Below are 19,376 nucleotides of genomic sequence, written 5' to 3' on the forward strand. Positions count from 1 at the left end.
TGTGTGTGGGAGAGAGAGGTGTGTGTGTGTGTGAGGGAGAGAGGTGTGCGTGTGGGGGAGAGAGGTGTGCGTGTGGGGGAGAGAGGTGTGGGTGTGTGGGGGAGAGAGGTGTGTGTGTGTGGGGGAGAGAGGTGTGTGTGTGTGGGGGAGAGAGGTGTGTGTGTGTGGGGGAGAGAGGTGTGTGATGTGTGGGGGAGAGAGGTGTGTGTGTCGGGGGGAGAGAGGTGTGTGTGGGAGAGAGAGAGTGTGCGTGTGTGGGAGAGCGAGAGTGTGCGTGTGTGGGAGAGAGCGAGAGTGTGCGTGTGTGTGGGAGAGAGAGGTGTGTGTGTGTGTCGGGGAGGAGAGAGGTGTGTGTGGGGGGAAAGACCTGTGTGTGGGAAAGAGAGGTGTGTGTGTGTGTGTGGGAAAGAGAGGTGTGTGTGTGTGTGTGTGGGAAAGAGAGGTGTGTGTGTGTGTGGAGAGAGAGGTGTGTGTGTGTGTGTGGGAGAGAGAGGTGTGTGTGTGTGTGTGTGGGGGGAGAGAGGTGTGTGTGTGTGTGTGTGTGTGTGAGAGAGAGAGAGGTGTGTGTGTGTCTGAGAGAGAGAGGTGTGTGTGTGTGTGAGAGAGAGAAGTGTGTGTGTGTGTGAGAGAGAGATGTGTGTGTGTGTGGGAGAGAGAGGTGTGTGTGTGTGTGTGGGAGAGAGAGGTGTGTGTGTGTGGGAGAGAGAGAGGTGTGTGCGTGTGGGAGAGAGAGGTGTGTGTGGGAGAGAGAGGTGTGTGTGTGGGGGAGAGAGGTGTGTGTGTGTGAGGGAGAGAGGTGTGTGTGTGTGGGAGAGAGAGAGTGTGCGAGTGTAGGAGAGAGCGAGGAGTGTGCGTGTGTGGGACAGAGCGAGAGTGTGCGTGTGTGTGAGAGAGCGAAAGTGTGCGTGTGTGTGGGAGAGAGAGGTGTGTGCGTGTGTGGGAAAGAGAGGTGTGTGTGTGTGTGGGAGAGAGAGGTGTGTGTGTGTGTGGGAGAGAGAGGTGTGTGTGTGTGTGGGAGAGAGAGGTGTAGGTGTGTGTGTGGGAGAGAGAGGTGTGTGTGTGGGAGAGAGAGGTGTGTGTGTGGGAGAGTGAGGTGTGTGTGTGTGTGTGTGGGAGAGAGGTGTGTGTGTGTGGGAGAGAGAGGTGTGTGTGTGTGGGAGAGAGAGGTGTGTGTGTGTGTGTGTGTGTGAGAGAGGTGTGTGTGTGTGTGTGGGGGGCAGAGAGGTGTGTGTGGGAGAGAGGTGTGGGAGAGAGAGGTGTGTGTGTGTGTGGGAGAGAGAGGTGTGTGGGAGAGAGATGTGTGTGTGTGTGGGAGAGAGATGTGTGTGTGTGTCTGTGGGAGAGAGAGGTGTGTGTGTGTGTGTGAGGGAGAGAGGTGAGCGTGTGGGGGAGAGAGGTGTGTGTGTGTGGGGAGAGAGGTGTGTGTGTGTCTGTGGGGGAGAGAGGTGTGTGTGTGTGGGAGAGAGGTGTGTGTGTGGGGGGGAGAGAGGTGTGTGTGTGGGGGGGAGAGAGGTGTGTGTGTGGGGGGGAGAGAGGTGTGTGTGTGGGGGTGAGAGAGGTGTGTGTGGGAGAGCGAGAGTGTGCGTGTGTGGGAGAGAGCGAGAGTGGTGCGTGTGTGTGGGTGAGAGAGGTGTGTGTGTGTGTCGGGGAGGAGAGAGGTGTGTGTGGGGGGAGAGACCTGTGTGTGGGAAAGAGAGGTGTGTGTGTGTGTGGGAAAGAGAGGTGTGTGTGTGTGTGTGGGAAAGAGAGGTGTGTGTGTGTGTGGGAGAGAGAGGTGTGTGTGTGTGCGGGAGAGAGAGGTGTGTGTGTGTGTGGGAGAGAGAGGTGTGTGTGTGTGTGTGTGTGGGAGAGAGAGGTGTGTGTGTGTGTGGGGGGGGGCAGAGAGGTGTGTGTGGGAGAGAGGTGTGGGAGAGAGAGGTGTGTGTGTGTGTGGGAGAGAGAGGTGTGTGTGTGGGAGAGAGATGTGTGTGTGTGTGGGAGAGAGATGTGTGTGTGTGTCTGTGGGAGAGAGAGGTGTGTGTGTGTGTGTGAGGGAGAGAGGTGAGCGTGTGTGGGAGAGAGAGGTGTAGGTGTGTGTGTGTGTGGGAGAGAGAGGTGTAGGTGTGTGTGTGTGTGTGTGGGAGAGAGATGTGTGTGTGGGAGAGAGAGGGGTGTGTGTGGGAGAGAGAGGGGTGTGTGTGGGAGAGAGAGGGGTGTGTGTGGGAGAGAGAGGGGTGTGTGTGGGAGAGAGAGGGGTGTGTGTGGGAGAGAGAGGGGTGTGTGTGGGAGAGAGAGGGGTGTGTGTGTGGGAGAGAGAGGTGTGTGTGTGGGGGAGAGAGGTGTGTGTGTGTGGGGGAGAGAGGTGTGTGAGTGTGGGGGAGAGAGGTGTGTGTGAGGGGGGGGGAGAGAGGTGTGTGTGTGGGGGGGGAGAGAGGTGTGTGTGGGAGAGAGAGAGTGTGCGTGTGTGGGAGAGAGAGAGTGTGCGTGTGTGGGAGAGCGAGAGTGTGCGTGTGTGGGAGAGAGCGAGAGTGTGCGTGTGTGTGGGGGGAGAGACCTGTGTGTGGGAAAGAGAGGTGTGTGTGTGTGTGGGAAAGAGAGGTGTGTGTGTGTGTGTGGGAAAGAGAGGTGTGTGTGTGTGTGTGGGAAAGAGAGGTGTGTGTGTGTGTGTGGGAAAGAGAGGTGTGTGTGTGTGTGTGGGAGAGAGAGGTGTGTGTGTGTGTGGGAGAGAGAGGGTGTGTGTGTGTGTGTGTGGGAGAGAGAGGTGTGTGTGTGTGTGGGGGGGGCAGAGAGGTGTGGGAGAGGTGTGTGTGTGTGTGGGAGAGAGATGTGTGTGTGTGTGTGGGAGAGAGGTGTGTGTGTGTGGGAGAGAGATGTGTGTGTGTGTCTGTGGGAGAGAGAGGTGTGTGTGTGTGTGAGGGAGAGAGGTGAGCGTCTGGGGGAGAGAGGTGTGTGTGTGTGGGGGAGAGAGGTGTGTGTGTGGCGGGGAGAGAGGTGTGTGTGTGGGGGGGAGAGAGGTGTGTGTGGGAGAGCGAGAGTGTGCGTGTGTCGGGGAGGAGAGAGGTGTGTGTGGGCGGGAGAGACCTGTGTGTGGGTAAGAGAGCTGTGTGTGTGTGTGGGAGAGAGAGGTGTAGGTGTGTGTGTGTGTGTGTGGGAGAGAGAGGTGTAGGTGTGTGTGTGTGTGTGTGTGTGTGGGAGAGAGAGGGGTGTGTGTGGGAGAGAGAGGGGTGTGTGTGGGAGAGAGAGGTGTGTGTGTGGGAGAGAGAGGTGTGTGTGTGGGAGAGAGAGGTGTGTGTGTGTGGGGGAGAGAGGTGTGTGTGTGGGGGAGAGAGGTGTGTGTGTGTGGGGGAGAGAGGTGTGTGTGTGTGGGGGAGAGAGGTGTGTGAGTGGGGGGGAGAGAGGTGTGTGTGGGAGAGAGAGAGTGTGCGTGTGTCGGGGGGAGAGAGGTGTGCGTGTGTGGGGGGGAGAGAGGTGTGCGTGTGTGGGGGGGAGAGGTGTGTGTGTGGGGGAGAGAGGTGTGTGTGTGGGGAGAGAGGTCTGTGTGTGGGGGAGAGAGGTGTGTGTGTGTGGGGGAGAGTGTGTGTGTGGGAGAGAGAGGTGTGTGTGTGTGTGTGTGTCTGTGTGGGAGAGAGAGGTGTGTGTGTGTGTGTGTGTGTGTGGGAGAGAGAGGTGTGTGTGTGTGTGTGTGGGAGAGAGGTGTGTGTGTGTGGGAGAGAGGTGTGTGTGTGTGTGTGTGTGGGAGAGAGAGGTGTGTGTGTGGGAGAGAGAGGTGTGTGTGTGTGTGTGTCTGTGTGGGAGAGAGAGGTGTGTGTGTGTGTGTGTCTGTGTGGGAGAGAGAGGTGTGTGTGTGTGGGAGAGAGAGGTGTGTGTGTGTGTGGGAGAGAGAGGTGTGTGTGTGTGGGAGAGAGAGGTGTGTGTGTGTGGGGGGTGAGAGGTGTGTGTGTGTGTGTGGGAGAGAGAGGTGTGTGTGTGTGTGTGGGAGAGAGAGGTGTGTGTGTGTGTGAGAGAGAGGTGTGTGTGTGTGGGGGAGAGAGGTGTGTGTGTGTGTGGGAGAGAGAGGTGTGTGTGTGTGTGTGGGAGAGAGAGGTGTGTGTGTGTGTGTGGGAGAGAGAGGTGTGTGTGTGTGTGTGGGAGAGAGAGGTGTGTGTGTGTGTGTGGGAGAGAGAGGTGTGTGTGTGTGTGTGGGAGAGAGAGGTGTGTGTGTGTGTGGGAGAGAGAGGTGTGTGTGTGTGGGAGAGAGAGGTGTGTGTGTGTGGGAGAGAGAGGTGTGTGTGTGTGTGGGAGAGAGAGGTGTGTGTGTGTGGGAGAGAGAGGTGTGTGTGTGTGGGAGAGAGAGGTGTGTGTGTGTGGGAGAGAGAGGTGTGTGTGTGTGGGAGAGAGAGGTGTGTGTGTGTGTGTGAGAGAGAGGTGTGTGTGTGTGTGGGAGAGAGGTGTGTGTGTGTGGGGGAGAGAGGTGTGTGTGGGAGAGAGAGGTGTGTGTGTGTGTGTGGGAGAGAGAGGTGTGTGTGTGTGTGTGGGAGAGAGAGGTGTTTGTGTGTGTGTGGGAGAGAGAGGTGTGTGTGTGTGGGAGAGAGAGGTGTGTGTGTGTGGGAGAGAGAGGTGTGTGTGTGTGGGAGAGAGAGGTGTGTGTGTGTGTGGGAGAGAGAGGTGTGTGTGTGTGTGGGAGAGAGAGGTGTGTGTGTGTGTGGGAGAGAGAGGTGTGTGTGTGTGGGAGAGAGAGGTGTGTGTGTGTGGGAGAGAGAGGTGTGTGTGTGTGGGAGAGAGAGGTGTGTGTGTGTGGGAGAGAGAGGTGTGTGTGTGGGAGAGAGGTGTGTGTGTGGGAGAATGGGAGAGAGACTTGTGTGTGTGGGAGAGAGAGGTGTGTGTGTGTGGGAGAGAGAGGTGTGTGTGTGGGAGAGAGAGGTGTGTGTGTGTGTGGGAGAGAGAGGTGTGTGTGTGTGTGTGTGTGTGGGAGAGAGGTGTGTGTGTGTGGGAGAGAGGTGTGTGTGTGTGGGAGAGAGGTGTGTGTGTGTGGGAGAGAGAGGTGTGTGTGTGTGTGTGGGAGAGAGAGGTGTGTGTGTGGGGGAGAGAGGTGTGTGTGTGGGGGAGAGAGGTGTGCGTGTGTGGGGGAGAGAGAGGTGTGCGTGTGTGGGGGGGAGAGGTGTGTGTGTGGGGGAGAGAGGTGTGTGTGTGGGGAGAGAGGTGTGTGTGTGGGGGAGAGAGGTGTGTGTGTGTGGGGGAGAGGGTGAGTGTGTGTGTGTGTGTGTGTGGGAGAGAGAGGTGTGTGTGGGAGAGAGGTGTGTGTGTGTGTGTGGGAGAGAGAGGTGTGTGTGTGGGAGAGAGAGGTGTGTGTGTGGGAGAGAGAGGTGTGTGTGTGGGAGAATGGGAGAGAGACGTGTGTGTGGGAGAGAGAGGTGTGTGTGAGTGTGGGAGAGAGAGGTGTGTGTGTGTGTGGGAGAGAGAGGTGTGTGTGTGTGTGGGAGAGAGGTGTGTGTGTGTGGGAGAGAGAGGTGTGTGTGTGTGTGTGTGGGAGAGAGAGGTGTGTGTGTGTGTGTGTGGGAGAGAGAGGTGTGTGTGTGGGAGAGAGAGGTGTGTGTGTGTGTGTGGGAGAGAGGTGTGTGTGTGGGAGAGAGGTGTGTGTGTGTGTGTGGGAGAGAGAGGTGTGTGTGTGTGTGTGTGTGTGTGTGTGAGAGAGAGAGAGGTGTGTGTGTGTGTAAGAGAGAGAGAGGTGTGTGTGTGTGTGGGAGAGAGAGGTGTGTGTGTGGGAGAGAGAGAGGTGTGTGTGTGTGGGAGAGAGAGAGGTGTGTGTGTGTGGGAGAGAGAGGTGTGTGTGTGTGTGGGAGAGAGAGGTGTGTGTGTGTGTGGGAGAGAGGTGTGCGTGTGTGAGGGAGAGAGGTGTGCGTGTGGGGGAGAGAGGTGTGCGTGTGGGGGAGAGAGGTGTGCGTGTGGGGGAGAGAGGTGTGTGTGTGTGGGGGAGAGAGGTGTGTGTGTGGGGGAGAGAGAGGTGTGCGTGTTTGGGGGGGAGAGGTGTGTGTGTGGGGGAGAGAGGTGTGTGTGTGGGGAGAGAGGTGTGTGTGTGGGGGAGAGAGGTGTGTGTGTGTGGGGGAGAGAGGTGTGTGTGTGTGGGGGAGAGGGTGTGTGTGGGAGAGAGTGTGTGTGTGTGGGAGAGAGTGTGTGTGTGTGGGAGAGAGAGGTGTGTGTGGGAGAGAGGTGTGTGTGTGTGTGTGTGGGAGAGAGAGGTGTGTGTGTGGGAGAGAGAGGTGTGTGTGTGGGAGAGAGAGGTGTGTGTGTGGGAGAGAGAGGTGTGTGTGTGGGAGAGAGAGGTGTGTGTGTGGGAGAGAGAGGTGTGTGTGTGGGAGAGAGAGGTGTGTGTGTGGGAGAGAGAGGTGTGTGTGGGAGAGAGAGGTGTGTGTGTGTGTGGGAGAGAGAGGTGTGTGTGTGTGTGGGAGAGAGAGGTGTGTGTGTGTGTGGGAGAGAGAGGTGTGTGTGTGTGTGTGTGGGAGAGAGGTGTGTGTGTGTGTGTGAGAGAGAGAGAGAGGTGTGTGTGTGTGTGAGAGAGAGAGAGGTGTGTGTGTGTGTAAGAGAGAGAGAGGTGTGTGTGTGAGAGAGAGAGGTGTGTGTGTGAGAGAGAGAGGTGTGTGTGTGTGGGAGAGAGAGGTGTGTGTGTGTGAGAGAGAGGTGTGTGTGTGTGTGGGAGAGAAGTGTGGGAGAGAGAGGTGTGTGTGTGTCGGAGGGAGAGAGGTGTGTGTGTGGGAGAGAGGTGTGTGTGTGTGTGGGAGAGGGGTGTGTGTGTGTGGGAGAGAGTGGTGTGTGTGTGTGGGAGAGAGAGGCGTGTGTGTGTGGGGGGGGAGAGAGGTGTGTGTGTGAGTGAGGGAGAGAGGTGTGTGTTTGGGGGAGAGAGGTGTGTGTGTGGGGGAGAGAGGTGTGTGTGTGTGGGGGGGAGAGAGGTGTGTGTGTGTGTGAGGGAGAGAGGTGTGTGTGTGAGGGAGAGAGGTGTGTGTGTGGGGGGGAGAGAGGTGTGTGTGTGGGGGGGAGAGAGGTGTGTGTGTGGGGGGGAGAGAGGTGTGTGTGTGGGGGGGAAAGAGGTGTGCGTGTGTGGGAGAGAGAGAGTGTGCGTGTGTGGGAGAGAGCGAGAGTGTGCGTGTGTGTGGGAGAGAGCGGTGTGTGTGTCGGGGGGGAGAGAGGTGTGTGGGGGGGGGGGAGAGACGTGTGTGTGGTAAAGAGAGGTGTGTGTGTGTGTGGGAAAGAGAGGTGTGTGTGTGTGTGGGAAAGAGAGGTGTGTGTGTTTGTGGGAAAGAGAGGTGTGTGTGTGTGGGAGAGAGAGGTGTGTGTGTGTGGGAGAGAGAGGTGTGTGTGTGTGGGAGAGAGAGCTGTGTGTGTGTGGGAGAGAGAGGTGTGTGTGTATGGGAGAGAGAGGTGTGTGTGTGTTGGAGAGAGAGGTAGGTGTGTGTTGGAGAGAGAGGTATGTGTGTGTTGGAGAGAGAGGTGTGTGTGTGGGAGAGAGAGGTTTGTGTGTTTGGGAGAGAGAGGTGTGTGTGTTTGGGAGAGAGAGGTGTGTGTGTGTGGGAGAGAGAGGTGTGTGTGTGTTGGAGAGAGGTGTGTGTGTGTTGGAGAGAGAGGTGTGTGTGTGTTGGAGAGAGAGGTGTGTGTGTGTGGGAGAGAGCGAGAGTGTGAGTGTGTGTGGGTGAGAGAGGTGTGTGCGTGTGTGTGGGAGAGAGAGGTGTGTGTGTGTGTGTGGGAGAGAGAGGTGTGTGTGTGTGTGTGTGTGTGTGTGTGTGTGTGTGGGAGAGAGGTGTGTGTGTTGGAGAGAGGTGTGTGTGTGTTGGAGAGAGGTGTGTGTGTGTTGGAGAGAGGTGTGTGTGGGAGAGAGGTGTGTGTGTGTGTGTGTGGGAGAGAGGTGTGTGTGTGTGTGTGGGAGAGAGGTGTGTGTGTGTGTGTGTGGGAGAGAGAGGTGTGTGTGTGTAGGAGAGAGAGGTGTGTGTGTGTGTGTGGGAGAGAGGTGTGTGTGTGGGAGAGAGGTGTGTGTGTGTGGGAGAGAGGTGTGTGTGTGGGAGAGAGGTGTGTGTGTGTTGGAGAGAGGTGTGTGTTTGTTGGAGAGAGGTGTGTGTGTGTGGGAGAGAGGTGTGTGTGTGTGTGGGAGAGAGGTGTGTGTGGGAGAGAGGTGTGTGTGGGAGAGAGGTGTGTGTGTGTGAGAGAGAGGTGTGTGTGTGTGTGTGGGAGAGAGAGGTGTGTGTGTGTGTGTGGGAGAGAGAGGTGTGTGTGTGTGTGTGTGTGTGTGGGAGAGAGAGATGTGTGTGTGTGAGAGAGAGGTGTGTGTGTGTGTGGGGGGGGCAGAGAGGTGTGTGTGGGAGAGAGGTGTGGGGGAGAGAGAGGTGTGTGTGTGTGGGAGAGAGAGATGTGTGTGTGTGTGGGGGGGAGAGAGGTGTGTGTGTGTGTGTGTGGGAGAGAGAGTGGTGTGTGTGTGTGTGGGAGAGAGATGTGTGTGTGTGTGTGTGGGAGAGAGAGATGTGTGTGTGTGTGGGGGGGAGAGAGGTGTGTGTGTGTGTGTGGGAGAGAGAGTGGTGTGTGTGTGTGTGGGAGAGAGAGGTGTGTGTGTGTGGGAGAGAGAGAGGTGTGTGTGTGTGGGAGAGAGAGAGATGTGTGTGTGTGTGTGGGGGAGAGAGGTGTGTTTGTGTGTGAGGGAGAGAGGTGTGCGTGTGGGCGAGAGAGGTGTGCGTGTGGGCGAGAGCGGTGTGTGTGTGGGGGAGAGAGGTGTGTGTGTGTGGGGGAGAGAGGTGTGTGTGTGTGGGGGAGAGAGGTGTGTGTGTGGGAGAGAGAGAGTGTGCGTGTGTGGGAGAGAGCGAGAGTGTGCGTGTGTGTGGGAGAGAGAGGTGTGTGCGTGTGTGTGGGAGAGAGAGGTGTGTGTGTCGGGGAGGAGAGAGGTGTGTGTGGGGGTGAGAGACCTGTGTGTAGGAAAGAGAGGTGTGTGTGTGTGTCGGAAAGAGAGGTGTGTGTGTGTGTGGGAGAGAGAGGTGTGTGTGTGTGTGGGAGAGAGAGGTGTGTGTGTGTGTGTGGGAGAGAGAGGTGTGTGTGTGTGTGTGGGAGAGAGAGGTGTGTGTGTGTGTGGGAGAGAGAGGTGTGTGTGTGTGTGAGAGAGAGGTGTGTGTGTGTGGGAGAGAGAGGTGTGTGTGTGTGGGGGGGAGAGAGGTGTGTGTGTGTGTGTGTGTGTGTGTGTGGGAGAGAGGTGTGTGTGGGAGAGAGGTGTGTGTGGGAGAGAGAGGTGTGTGTGTGTGTGAGAGAGAGGTGTGTGTGTGTGTGAGAGAGAGGTGTGTGTGTGAGAGAGAGAGAGGTGTGTGTGTGTGGGTGTGGTAGAGAGAGGTGTGTATGTGGGAGAGAGGTGTGTGTGTGTGTGTGTGTGGGAGAGAGGTGTGTGTGGGAGAGAGGTGTGTGTGGGAGAGAGACGTGTGGGAGAGAGAGGTGTGTGTGTGTGTGAGAGAGAGGTGTGTGTGTGTGGGGGGGAGAGAGGTGTGTGTGTGTGTGTGTGGGAGAGAGGTGTGTGTGTGTGTGTGTGTGGGAGAGAGGTGTTTGTGTGTGTGTGTGGGAGAGAGGTGTGTGTGGGAGAGAGGTGTGTGTGGGAGAGAGAGGTGTGGGAGAGAGAGGTGTGTGTGTGTGTGAGAGAGAGGTGTGTGTGTGTGGGAGAGCGAGGTGTGTGTGTGTGGGAGAGAGAGGTGTGTGTGTGTGTGCGAGAGAGAGGTGTGTGTGTGTGTGTGAGGGAGAGAGGTGTGTGTGTGTGTGAGGGAGAGAGGTGTGTGTGTGGGGGGGAGAGAGGTGTGTGTGTGGGGGGGAGAGAGGTGTGTGTATGGGGGGGAGAGAGGTGTGTGTGTGGGGGGGAGAGAGGTGTGTGTGTGGGGGGGAGAGAGGTGTGTGTGTGTGAGGGAGAGAGGTGTGTGTGTGTTTGGGGGAGAGAGGTGTGTGTTTGGGGGAGAGAGGTGTGTGTGTGGGGGAGAGAGGTGTGTGTGTGGGGGAGAGAGAGGTGTGTGTGTGTGTGAGGGAGAGGTGTGTGTGGGGGAGAGAGGTGTGTGTGTGGGGGGGAGAGAGGTGTGTGAGAGAGTGGGAGAGAGAGAGTCTGTGCTTGTGAGAGAGTGTGCGTGTGTGTGAGAGAGAATGAGTGCATGTGTCTGAGAGTGTGTGTGTGGGAGAGAGAGAGCGGTGTGTGTGTGGGAGAGAGAGAGCGGTGTGTGTGTGGGAGAGAGAGAGAGCTGTGTGTGTGGGAGAGAGAGAGAGCTGTGTGTGTGTGGGAGAGTGAGTGAGTGTGTGTGTGGGAGAGTGAGTGAGTGTGTGTATGGGAGATGGAGAAAAAGAGAGTGTGTGTGTGTGGGAGAGAAAGAGAGAATGTGTGTGTGGGAGAGAAAGAGAGAATGTGTGTGTGTGTGTGTGTGTGTGGGAGAGAAAGAGAGAATGTGTGTGTGTGTGTCGGAGAGAAAGAGAGAATGTGTGTGTGAGAGAGAAAGAGAGAGTGTGTGTGTGTGTGAGAGAGAAAGAGAGAGTGTGTGTGTGTGGGAGGGAGAGAAAGTGTGTGTGTGTGTGGGAGAGAGTATGTGTGTGTGGGAGAGAGTGAGTGTTTGTGTGAGAGAGTGTGTGCGTGTGTGTTTGTCAGGGGGAGAGTGTGTTTGTGTTTGTGTGTGGGAGAGAGAGTTGTGCGTGTGGGAGAGTGAGTGTATGTGTGTGTGGGAGAGAGAGTGTGTGTGTGTGTGTATGGGAGAGAGTGTGTGTGTGTATGGGAGAGAGTGTGTGTGTATGGGAGAGAGTGAGTGTGTGTGTGTGTGGGAGAGAGAGAGTGTGTGTGGGAGAGTGAGTGTGTGTGGGTGGGAGAGACAGTGTGTTTGTGTGTGTGGAAGAGAGAGTGTGTGTGTATGTGTGGGACAGAGAGAGTGTGTTTGTGTGTGTGTTGGAGAGAGAGTGTGTGTGTGTGTGGCAGAGAGAGTGCGTGTGGGAGAGCGAGTGTGTGTGGGAGAGAGTGAGAGTCTGTGTGTGTGAGTGTGTGTAGGAGAGATGGGAGTGTGCACGTGTGAAAGTGTGTGTGTGTAGGAGAGAGAGAGAGAGAGAGAGAGTGAGTGAGTTTGTGGGAGTGTGTGTGCGTGTGTAGTAGACAGTGAGTGTGTGTGTGTGTTTGTGGGGAGGGGGAGAGTGTGTGTGTGTGTGTTTGTGGGGAGGGGGAGAGTGTGAGTGTGTGTTTGTGGGGAGGGGGAGAGTGTGCGTGTGTGTTTGTGGGGAGAGGGAGAGTGTGCGTGTTTGTTGGGGGAGGGAGAGAGAGTGTATATGTGTGTTTGTGGGAGAGAGTGCGTGTGTTTGTGGGAGAGAGAGTGTGTGTGTGTAGGAGAGAGTGAGTTTTTGTGTGGGAGGGAGAGAGTGTGTGTTTGTGAGAGAGAGTGTGTGCATGTGTGTAAGTGTGTGTTTGTTGGGGGGGAGAGTGTGTGTGTGTGTTTGTTGGGGGAGGGAGAGAGAGAGAGTGTATCTGTGTGTGTGTGGGATAGAGAGAGAGTGTGTGTGTGTGTGTGGGAGAGAGAGTGTGTGTGTGTGTGGGAGAGAGAGTGTGTGTGTGCGCGCGTGTGGGAGAGAGAGGGTGTGTGTGTGTGTGTGTGTGTCAGTTCGAACTGACAGCCAGACTACTGCGACCACTAGGACTCATAACAGCACACAAACCAACAGCCACTCTCAGACACCAACTCACCAGAACGAAGGACCCGATACCCAACATGAGCAAAACCAAAGTATTGTACAAAATTCCATGCAAGGACTCCGCAAAACACTACATAGGACAAACAGGAAGACAGCTAACGATCCGTATACATGAACACCAACTAGCCATGAAACGACACGACCAGCTATCCTTAGTAGCCACACACGCAGATGACAAGCAACATGAATTCGACTGGGACAACACTACTATTATAGGGCAAGCCAAACAGAGAACAGCCAGGGAATTCCTAGTGCCATGGCACTCATCCACAGACTCTATCAACAAGCACATCGACCTGGACCCAATATACCGGCCACTACAGCGGACAGCTGGAACTGACAACCGGAAGCGGCAGAGACAGGCCACTATAAATGCCGGAGGAAAGATCACAGAAGCGCTTCACAGGAGGCTCCCAAGCACTGAGGATGTCACCTAGACAGGGGACGAAACATCTGCAACACAAATTCCCAGCTCGGCGAACAGAACCACAACAACGAGCACCCGAGCTACAAATCTTCTCACAGACTTTGAAGAGTGAGAGTATGTGTGGGGAGGGGAGAGAGGGAGAGTGTGTGTGCACGGGAGAGAGGGAGAGTTCGTATTTGCAGGGAAGAGGGAGACTGCATGTGTACAAGGGAGAGGGAGAGTGTGTACACTCGGGGAGTGTCTGTGAGTGTGTGCGTGTGGCAGAGAGAGCGAATGTGTGTGTGCACTTAGCAGGGAGGGAGAGTGTGTGTGTACACGGGAAGAGAGGGAGATTGTGTGCATGAGAGGGAGAGGGAGAGTTTGTGAGTGCACTTGGCAGAGTGGGAGTGTGTGAGCACACACAGGGCAGTGAGGGACAGTGTGTGCACATGGGGGAGAGGGAGAATGTTTGTGTGCGTGAGGACTAGAGACGGAGAGTGTGTGCGTGTGGGGATAGGGAAAGTGTGTGTGTGTGTGCACTCGTGGGAAAGGGAGAGTGTATCTGTGTGTGCGGGGGAGAGGGAGAGTGTGTCTGTGTGCGTGACAGAGAGGGAGAGTGTGTCTGTGTATGCTCGTGTGAAAGGGAGAAGGTGTCTGTGTGTGCGGGGGAGAGGCAGGATGTGTCTGTGTGTGCGGGGGAGAGAGAGAGTGTGTCTGTGTACGCGACAGAGAAGGAGAGTGTGTCTGTGTGTGCTTGTGGCAAAGGGAAAGTGTTTCTGTGTGCACGACAGAGAGGGAGAGTGTGAGTGTGTCTGTATGTGCGGGGGAGAGGGAGAGTGTGTCTGTGTGCGCGGGGGAGAGGGAGAGTGTGTCTGTGTGCGCGGGGGAGAGGGAGAGTGTGTCTGTGTGCGCGGGGGAGAGGGAGAGAGTGTGTGTGCATGCGGGGCAGAGTGAGAATGTGTGGGCGTGTGGTACAGAGGGAGAGTGCATGCGTGCAAGTGTGGCAGAGTGGACTGCATGTGTGTGCACATGGGGGTGTGTGTGTGCACGCAGGGGAGTGGGAGAGTGTGTTCACTGCGTATGCAAATCAGAGGGAGTGTGTATGCACGCGTGGGCGGGAGAATGGGAGACTATTTATGTGCGCAGGGGAAGAGGGGAGCGTGTGTACGGGAGGGAGAATGTGTGTATGAGCACACGCAGGAGTGAGAGCTTTTGTGTGTATGTGCAGGAGAGAGGGAGAGTGAGTGTGTGTGTGCATGTGAGAGAGGATGTGTGTGCACACGTGGGAGTCTGTGTGTGGGCATGCGCGGGACTAGGGACTGTGTGTGTATGTGTGTGGGTGTGCAGGACTGAGTGTGTGTGTGAAACTGTGTGTGTGTGTGGGTCTGTGGGTGTGCATGGGACTGAGTATGTGTGGGTGTGCATGGGACTGAGTGTGTGTGGGTGTGCATGGGACTGAGTGTGTGTGTGGGTGTGCGCGGGACTGTGTGTGTGGGTGCACGGTCTGAATGCATGTGGATGTGCATGGGACTGATTGTGTGTGTGGGTGTGCGGGACTGTGTGCGCGCGTGTGGGCACGCACAGGACAGTGTGTGTGCACGAGACTGACTGTGCATGTGGGCACACGCAAGTGTGATGAAATACATGCCTGGGAGAGAGTTTGTGCGCGTGTGTGCATGTGTGAGAGATAGAGCGTGAGCATGAGAGAGGGTCTGTGTGAGTGTGTTTGTCTGTGTGAGTATGTTTGCGTATGAGAGAGTGTTTGTGTGTGAGAGTGTATAGTGTGCTGGGGTCACTCGTAGTGTGACATGAATGCAAGATTCTGGTTTTGGCTGTCCTCATGGGTACAGAACTTGGCTATCAGCCTCTGCTAGGCCTCTCTGTGTTCTTGAGTATCCCCAAGTCTGCTTTGAAGGACCTTGACCCGAAGATCCAAGGCCGAATATCTTTGACCGCTGAAATGCTCTCCCACTGGGAAGGAACATCCCAGTCTGGTGATTGTTGCCCGGTGCCAATTCATCTGTTGTGGCATCTGCATGGTTTTGCCAATATGCCATGCCTCAGAGCATCCTTGCCTGCAGTGTAGATAGACAAAATTGGCTGAGTCAGATGAGTACCTTCCATGCACATGGTGGGTGGTGTCCTCACGTGTAATGGTAGTAGGCATGTCGACACTCAATGAAGACTTCACCTGATGAAGGAGCAGCATCCCAAAAGCCTGTGATTTTGAATAAACCTGTTGGTATATAACCTGGTGTTGTGTGACTTCTGACTTTGTCCACCCTAATCCAACACCAGCACCTCCACATTAAAGTTAAACCTGTGACAAATCCATCATGGATTTCTGTAATTAATCTACATTTGTTCTGCAATATTGTTTCTAATAAGGATAAACTGATGCACAATGGCTGGGCACATCTTTGCACAGTCTCAATAATAGCATAGTATTCAAAATTCTCCAGTCTTTCAGCACCAAACGTATTTTTAAGGAGAATTGTCCAATAACAGCCAGTACCTCCATCATTTCCTCCCATCCTTGCCTTCTTATCCTTGGCACATTGCGTGAGATCCTGGGTGGCATTCCATCCAGCCAAATATTTTATAAAGGCAATATATTGCAGGTGCTGGAAATCTGAAACAAAGAAAATACTGGAGAAACTGAACAAGCCTGGCAACATCTGCAAAGAGAGAACAGAATTAACGTTTAGAGCCTAATATAATCCTTCATGCTAGACTCAAATTGTTAAATCTGTTTTTCATTCTATTTAACACCTCATCCTAATCAATTGTTAAGTCTTCTAGTAACTCAACTAGCTCCGCCTTTGGCAGCCTTTCCCTTTGTAAAGACTGATGTAAAGCACTCATTTAGTATGTCAACCATAACCTCCATCTCTGTATGCAGGTTTCCTTTTTGATCCATAATTAGCCCCACGCCTCTCTTTACCTATCTTTTATAAATTACATGCCTGTGTTAGACTTCTGGATTCCATTTCTGTCAAGTGCCAATGCTCTCTCATTGCTTCTTTCATTTGATTAGATTAGATTACTTACAGTGTGGAAACAGGCCCTTCAGCCCAACAAGTCCACACCGACCCGCCGAAGCGTATACCACCCAGAACCATACTCCTACATTTACCCCTTCACCCAACGCTACGGACAATTTAGCATGGCCAGTTCACCTAACCTGCACATTTTTGCATCGTGGGAGGAAACTGAGCACCCAGAGGAAACCCACGCAGACACGGGGAGAATGTGCAGACTCCACACAGAGAGTCGCCTGAGGAGGGAATTGAACCTGGGTCTCTGGGTTCAATTGTTTTTCAGATCCCCTCTGAATTTCTCTGTATTTTCACAGCTAGTAAGATGGAGCCCTATTTTCACTGATGCTATTAAAGTGACATCTGCCATGTGCATTCTTTTTCGGCTCCATCTTACTAGCTATCTGTTTTGTCATTTAGGAAACTCTGGATTTATTTGTCCTACCATTTCATCCTCTGAGGAAAGAACCTCAATTGAAGCCAAACTATTTCCTCTTTAAAGATAGTCCATTGTTCCACTGTAGTATTGCTTGCCAAATTTTGCCTGTACAATTATAGAAGCCTACACTGTGGAAACAGGTCCTCCAAACAGCATCCCACCCAGATCCACCCACCTTCTCCCTGAAAGTCAGTATTTCCTATGGCTACCCCCACCTAGCCTGCACACCCTAGTCACTATGGGCAATTTAGCATGGCCAATTAACCTAACCTGCACATCTTCATACTGTGGAAGGAAACTGGAGCAGCCACAGGAAACCCATGCAGATGGGGGAGAATGTACAAACTCTACGCAGACAGATACTCAAGGGTGGAATTGAACCTGGGACCCTGGCACTATGAGGCAGCAACTTCTATGCAGGTCAGAGCAACGGTCCCAGCATTGATTGCCAAAGGGCACCATTACTTATATCCTTCAAGTGGATTTCATTTTGGGTAACTAACTTGCAATTTTCTGACAGAAACTAATTTTCCCAACAAGTTGCCAAATGTGCTTGTTGAGAATTCCTATATACACTTCTTTTATCAATATAACACATCTCTCAGAGAATACGACAGCAAAGGAAGAGGCTCTTTCGTTCAAAGTGCTCATCGAAACAATCTAACACCTTTCTCTTCCTTTTTTTTTGTAACTCTTTTTCAATTATTTATCTGAACATCTTTTGAAAGCTACTGTTAAATTTGCCTCTGCCACTCTTTCAGACAGTATAATTCAGATCATAATCATTTCCCATGATAAAGAAATTCTCATTGTAAATTATCTTATGTCTGTGTATTCCATTTACCAAATCCCTGACCATCATGGTTGCTCCATCAAAACCCATCATAATTTTGGACAATGCTATTAGCCTATTATCTTTCTCTACTTTAAGGAGAATAACCCTAGTTTTTCTGCTTTCTTAGAATTAACAGAATTAATCCTGAGTACACGAGAAAAAGCTGGACTCATTCATAACAGGATCTAAAATGACTGAACATTGATTTAAACTGGTTTGCAAAAGAAATGCTGTGTATTTCCCACACGTGTGCGCGCACATACACACTGATTTGGGTCTGAAAAGTGCTACCTGGAAGTGTGATGGTGCCAGATTAAATTGAGGCCTTCAGGCAAATAGCATTGGATGATCATTTAAATAGAAATAATATGGGTTATTCTTCGGAGGGTCGGTATGGACCTGTTTGGCCAAATGTGTGATTCCTGATCAAGGGTTTTTGCCTGAAACACCAATTTTTCCTTCTCGGATGCTGCCTGACCTGCTGTGCTTTTCCAGCACCACTCTAATCTTGACTCTACTCTCCAGCATCTGCAGTACCCACTTCTGCGTTATTGGGCCAAATAGCCTACTTCTACAGTGCAGAGATTCTATGATGTTATTTGATTTTTTAAAATTTAAGCTTTAAGCTTTATTGTCACGCGTACTCAAGTTCAGAAGTACAGGAGAATAGTGAGAATTTTACAATGTTGCCACACAGAGCATCTTAAATACAAAGGTACCGGTACAAAACTTAGATACAAGTGGTAACATAGAAAAACAACGTTATTAGTAAAGTATTACCATTGTTGTTAGTATAATTAGAAAAATAAAGAAATAAGATGCGATTTGCCTTTTACAAGTCCTTGCTATAATACCTCAACAAGCCTGCAAATTTTGAAATAACAATATTGAATTAAAATGTAGCTAAAAATCACACAACAGTTCAGTTGCCGGCACAGTGGTTAGCACTGCTGCCTCACAGCATCAGAGACCCAGGTTCAATTCCCGCCTTGGGCGACTGACCGTGTGGAGTTTGCACATTCTCCCCGTGTCTGCATGGGTTTCCTCCGGGTGCTCCAGTCTCCTCTCATAGTCCAAAAATATGCAGGTTAGGTGAATTGCCCTTGCTAAATTACACCGTAGTGTTAGGTGAAGGGTTAAATGTAGGGGAATGGGTTGCGCTTTGGCGGGTCGGTGTGGACTTGTTGGGCCAAAGGGCCTGTTTCCACACTGTAAGTAATCTAATCTAATCTAATCTAAACCAGGTTATAGTCCAACAGGTTTATTTGAAAGTCCAGAACTAGGAGCGTTCCATAAGCTTGTATTTTCAAATAAACCTGTTGAACTATAACCTGTTGTGTGATCTTTAACTTTGTCCACCTCAGTCCAACACCAGCACCTCCACATCATGAATTAAAATATAGATTTAATACTTTTCTTAAAAGAGCAAGATGACCTAAAATGAATTGTTCCATTTCTGCCACTTTGCACTTTGGTTTCAGGTAAATCCTTTTATAGAGTTGAGTATGGACACCTGTGTCAGCTAGAGAATTGGAGGTTGACATTGAACTTCATGGTTTTAAGTCAAATGGACGAGCCTCCAAACTTTTGACAATAGGATAATGTCTGCAGCAAATACAGTGAGTGTTGGAGGTGACGGTTAAGTAATGTAAATGTCAGTCCCAATCATCTTCAGGACTGACTGTTACCCATGGTCAGCCCCATTCAACTGGGACTTGTTGGTGTTGAAATACACAGTGACATTTTACTTTCTGAATGATATTATTTCTTTCTTTTAGAGATTTACACCATCCAGGGGAATTCTCATGGAAAGCCATGCACAATTCCGTTTATGTATGACAGCCAGTGGTACCATGACTGCACTAGTATTGGCCGAGAAGATGGACACCTCTGGTGTGCGACAACTGTAGATTATGGGCTGGATGAACAGTGGGGATTCTGCCCAGTTAAAAGTAAGTGTGCTACACACTGTAGTGTTTGATGAGGCTGCCCTCTGGATTATATAAGTATAACTTAGAATTTGAATCAAATTTTCTTGTGTTTCAGTCCAGAAATGGGTTCTCTATTCTTTCAAATTATTTTTTAAATTTAGAGTGACAGTGAGCTTAGTGAGTCTCTTCAGTCTTTTTCAATCCTAGGGCAAAGACTGGCTTCAAATTTTGTTGTGGAAGGAGTTTTGAAATAAAAACAAGAAGTTAACAGCTCATAAAATTGTCCTCATTGAAGATTAACAAAAATGAAACCTGTAATAAGTGTAACTTTCTGATTTTTAAAATGATTTGTAAATGATTTGGAATACTACAAGCTTTAACGGGTTTGATAAAGGCTTGATTGTCTTTGCCATTTGTTTTGTTCACAAGTCAGTTGTGTGCCAGTTCTCTTGCCCATCCACTGCCTGTAATTGCCCAACTCATGCTCGGGCCCATCCTTGCACTTCAACAGTCTCCCTCAAACTCTCATTGTCCCTCTCACCCTCCCCCACAGTCTGTTCCTCTCACTCTCCCTCACATTTTGGCCTTCAAACCTTCCCTTAAAATCTGACCAGTCCTCATTACACTCTGATACTTTGACCCTTGGAACCTCCCTTGCCCTCTGACCAGCCCTCAGTCCTTGCACCCTACTTCATGCTATAGTGCAACTTTGTGACTGACCTTTTCTGTAAGGCCTATTCAGACCTTCACTGAACTCTGGTCCATCCTCACTGTGATGTCTCTGTTCTCTGGTTTCCTTTCCCAGGATTCTTCTCTGTTCTATCTCTTCCCATCCATCTATTCTGCCTTCACAATCTCTTTTTCTCATTTTGATGGAGAAAGGGAGATTGTTTTACAGCATAGAATGTAGAACAGTACAGCACAGTACAGGTCATTCAGCCTTTGATGTTATGCGCACCTTTTATCCTATTCTAAGATCAAACTGTGAGAAAGCGAGGACTGTAGATGCTGGAGATCAGAGTCAAGAAGTGTGGCACTGGAAAAGCACAGCCAG

General features: G+C 52.1%; 1 protein-coding gene across 1 annotated transcript in view; it reads left to right on the top strand.

Annotated features, from left to right (window-relative positions):
• The window catches only part of mrc2 (mannose receptor, C-type 2), a 299,439-nt gene that overhangs the window by 96,044 nt on the left and 184,019 nt on the right, over positions 1-19,376 (top strand). The window contains exon 3 of the mRNA XM_072561856.1: positions 18,170-18,343. Within this exon, the coding sequence (XP_072417957.1) occupies positions 18,170-18,343 (174 nt within the window). The remainder of the gene's footprint in view (positions 1-18,169; positions 18,344-19,376) is intronic.

Source organism: Chiloscyllium punctatum, chromosome 42 (genome assembly GCF_047496795.1).
Source record: "Chiloscyllium punctatum isolate Juve2018m chromosome 42, sChiPun1.3, whole genome shotgun sequence".
NCBI lineage: Eukaryota > Metazoa > Chordata > Chondrichthyes > Orectolobiformes > Hemiscylliidae > Chiloscyllium > Chiloscyllium punctatum.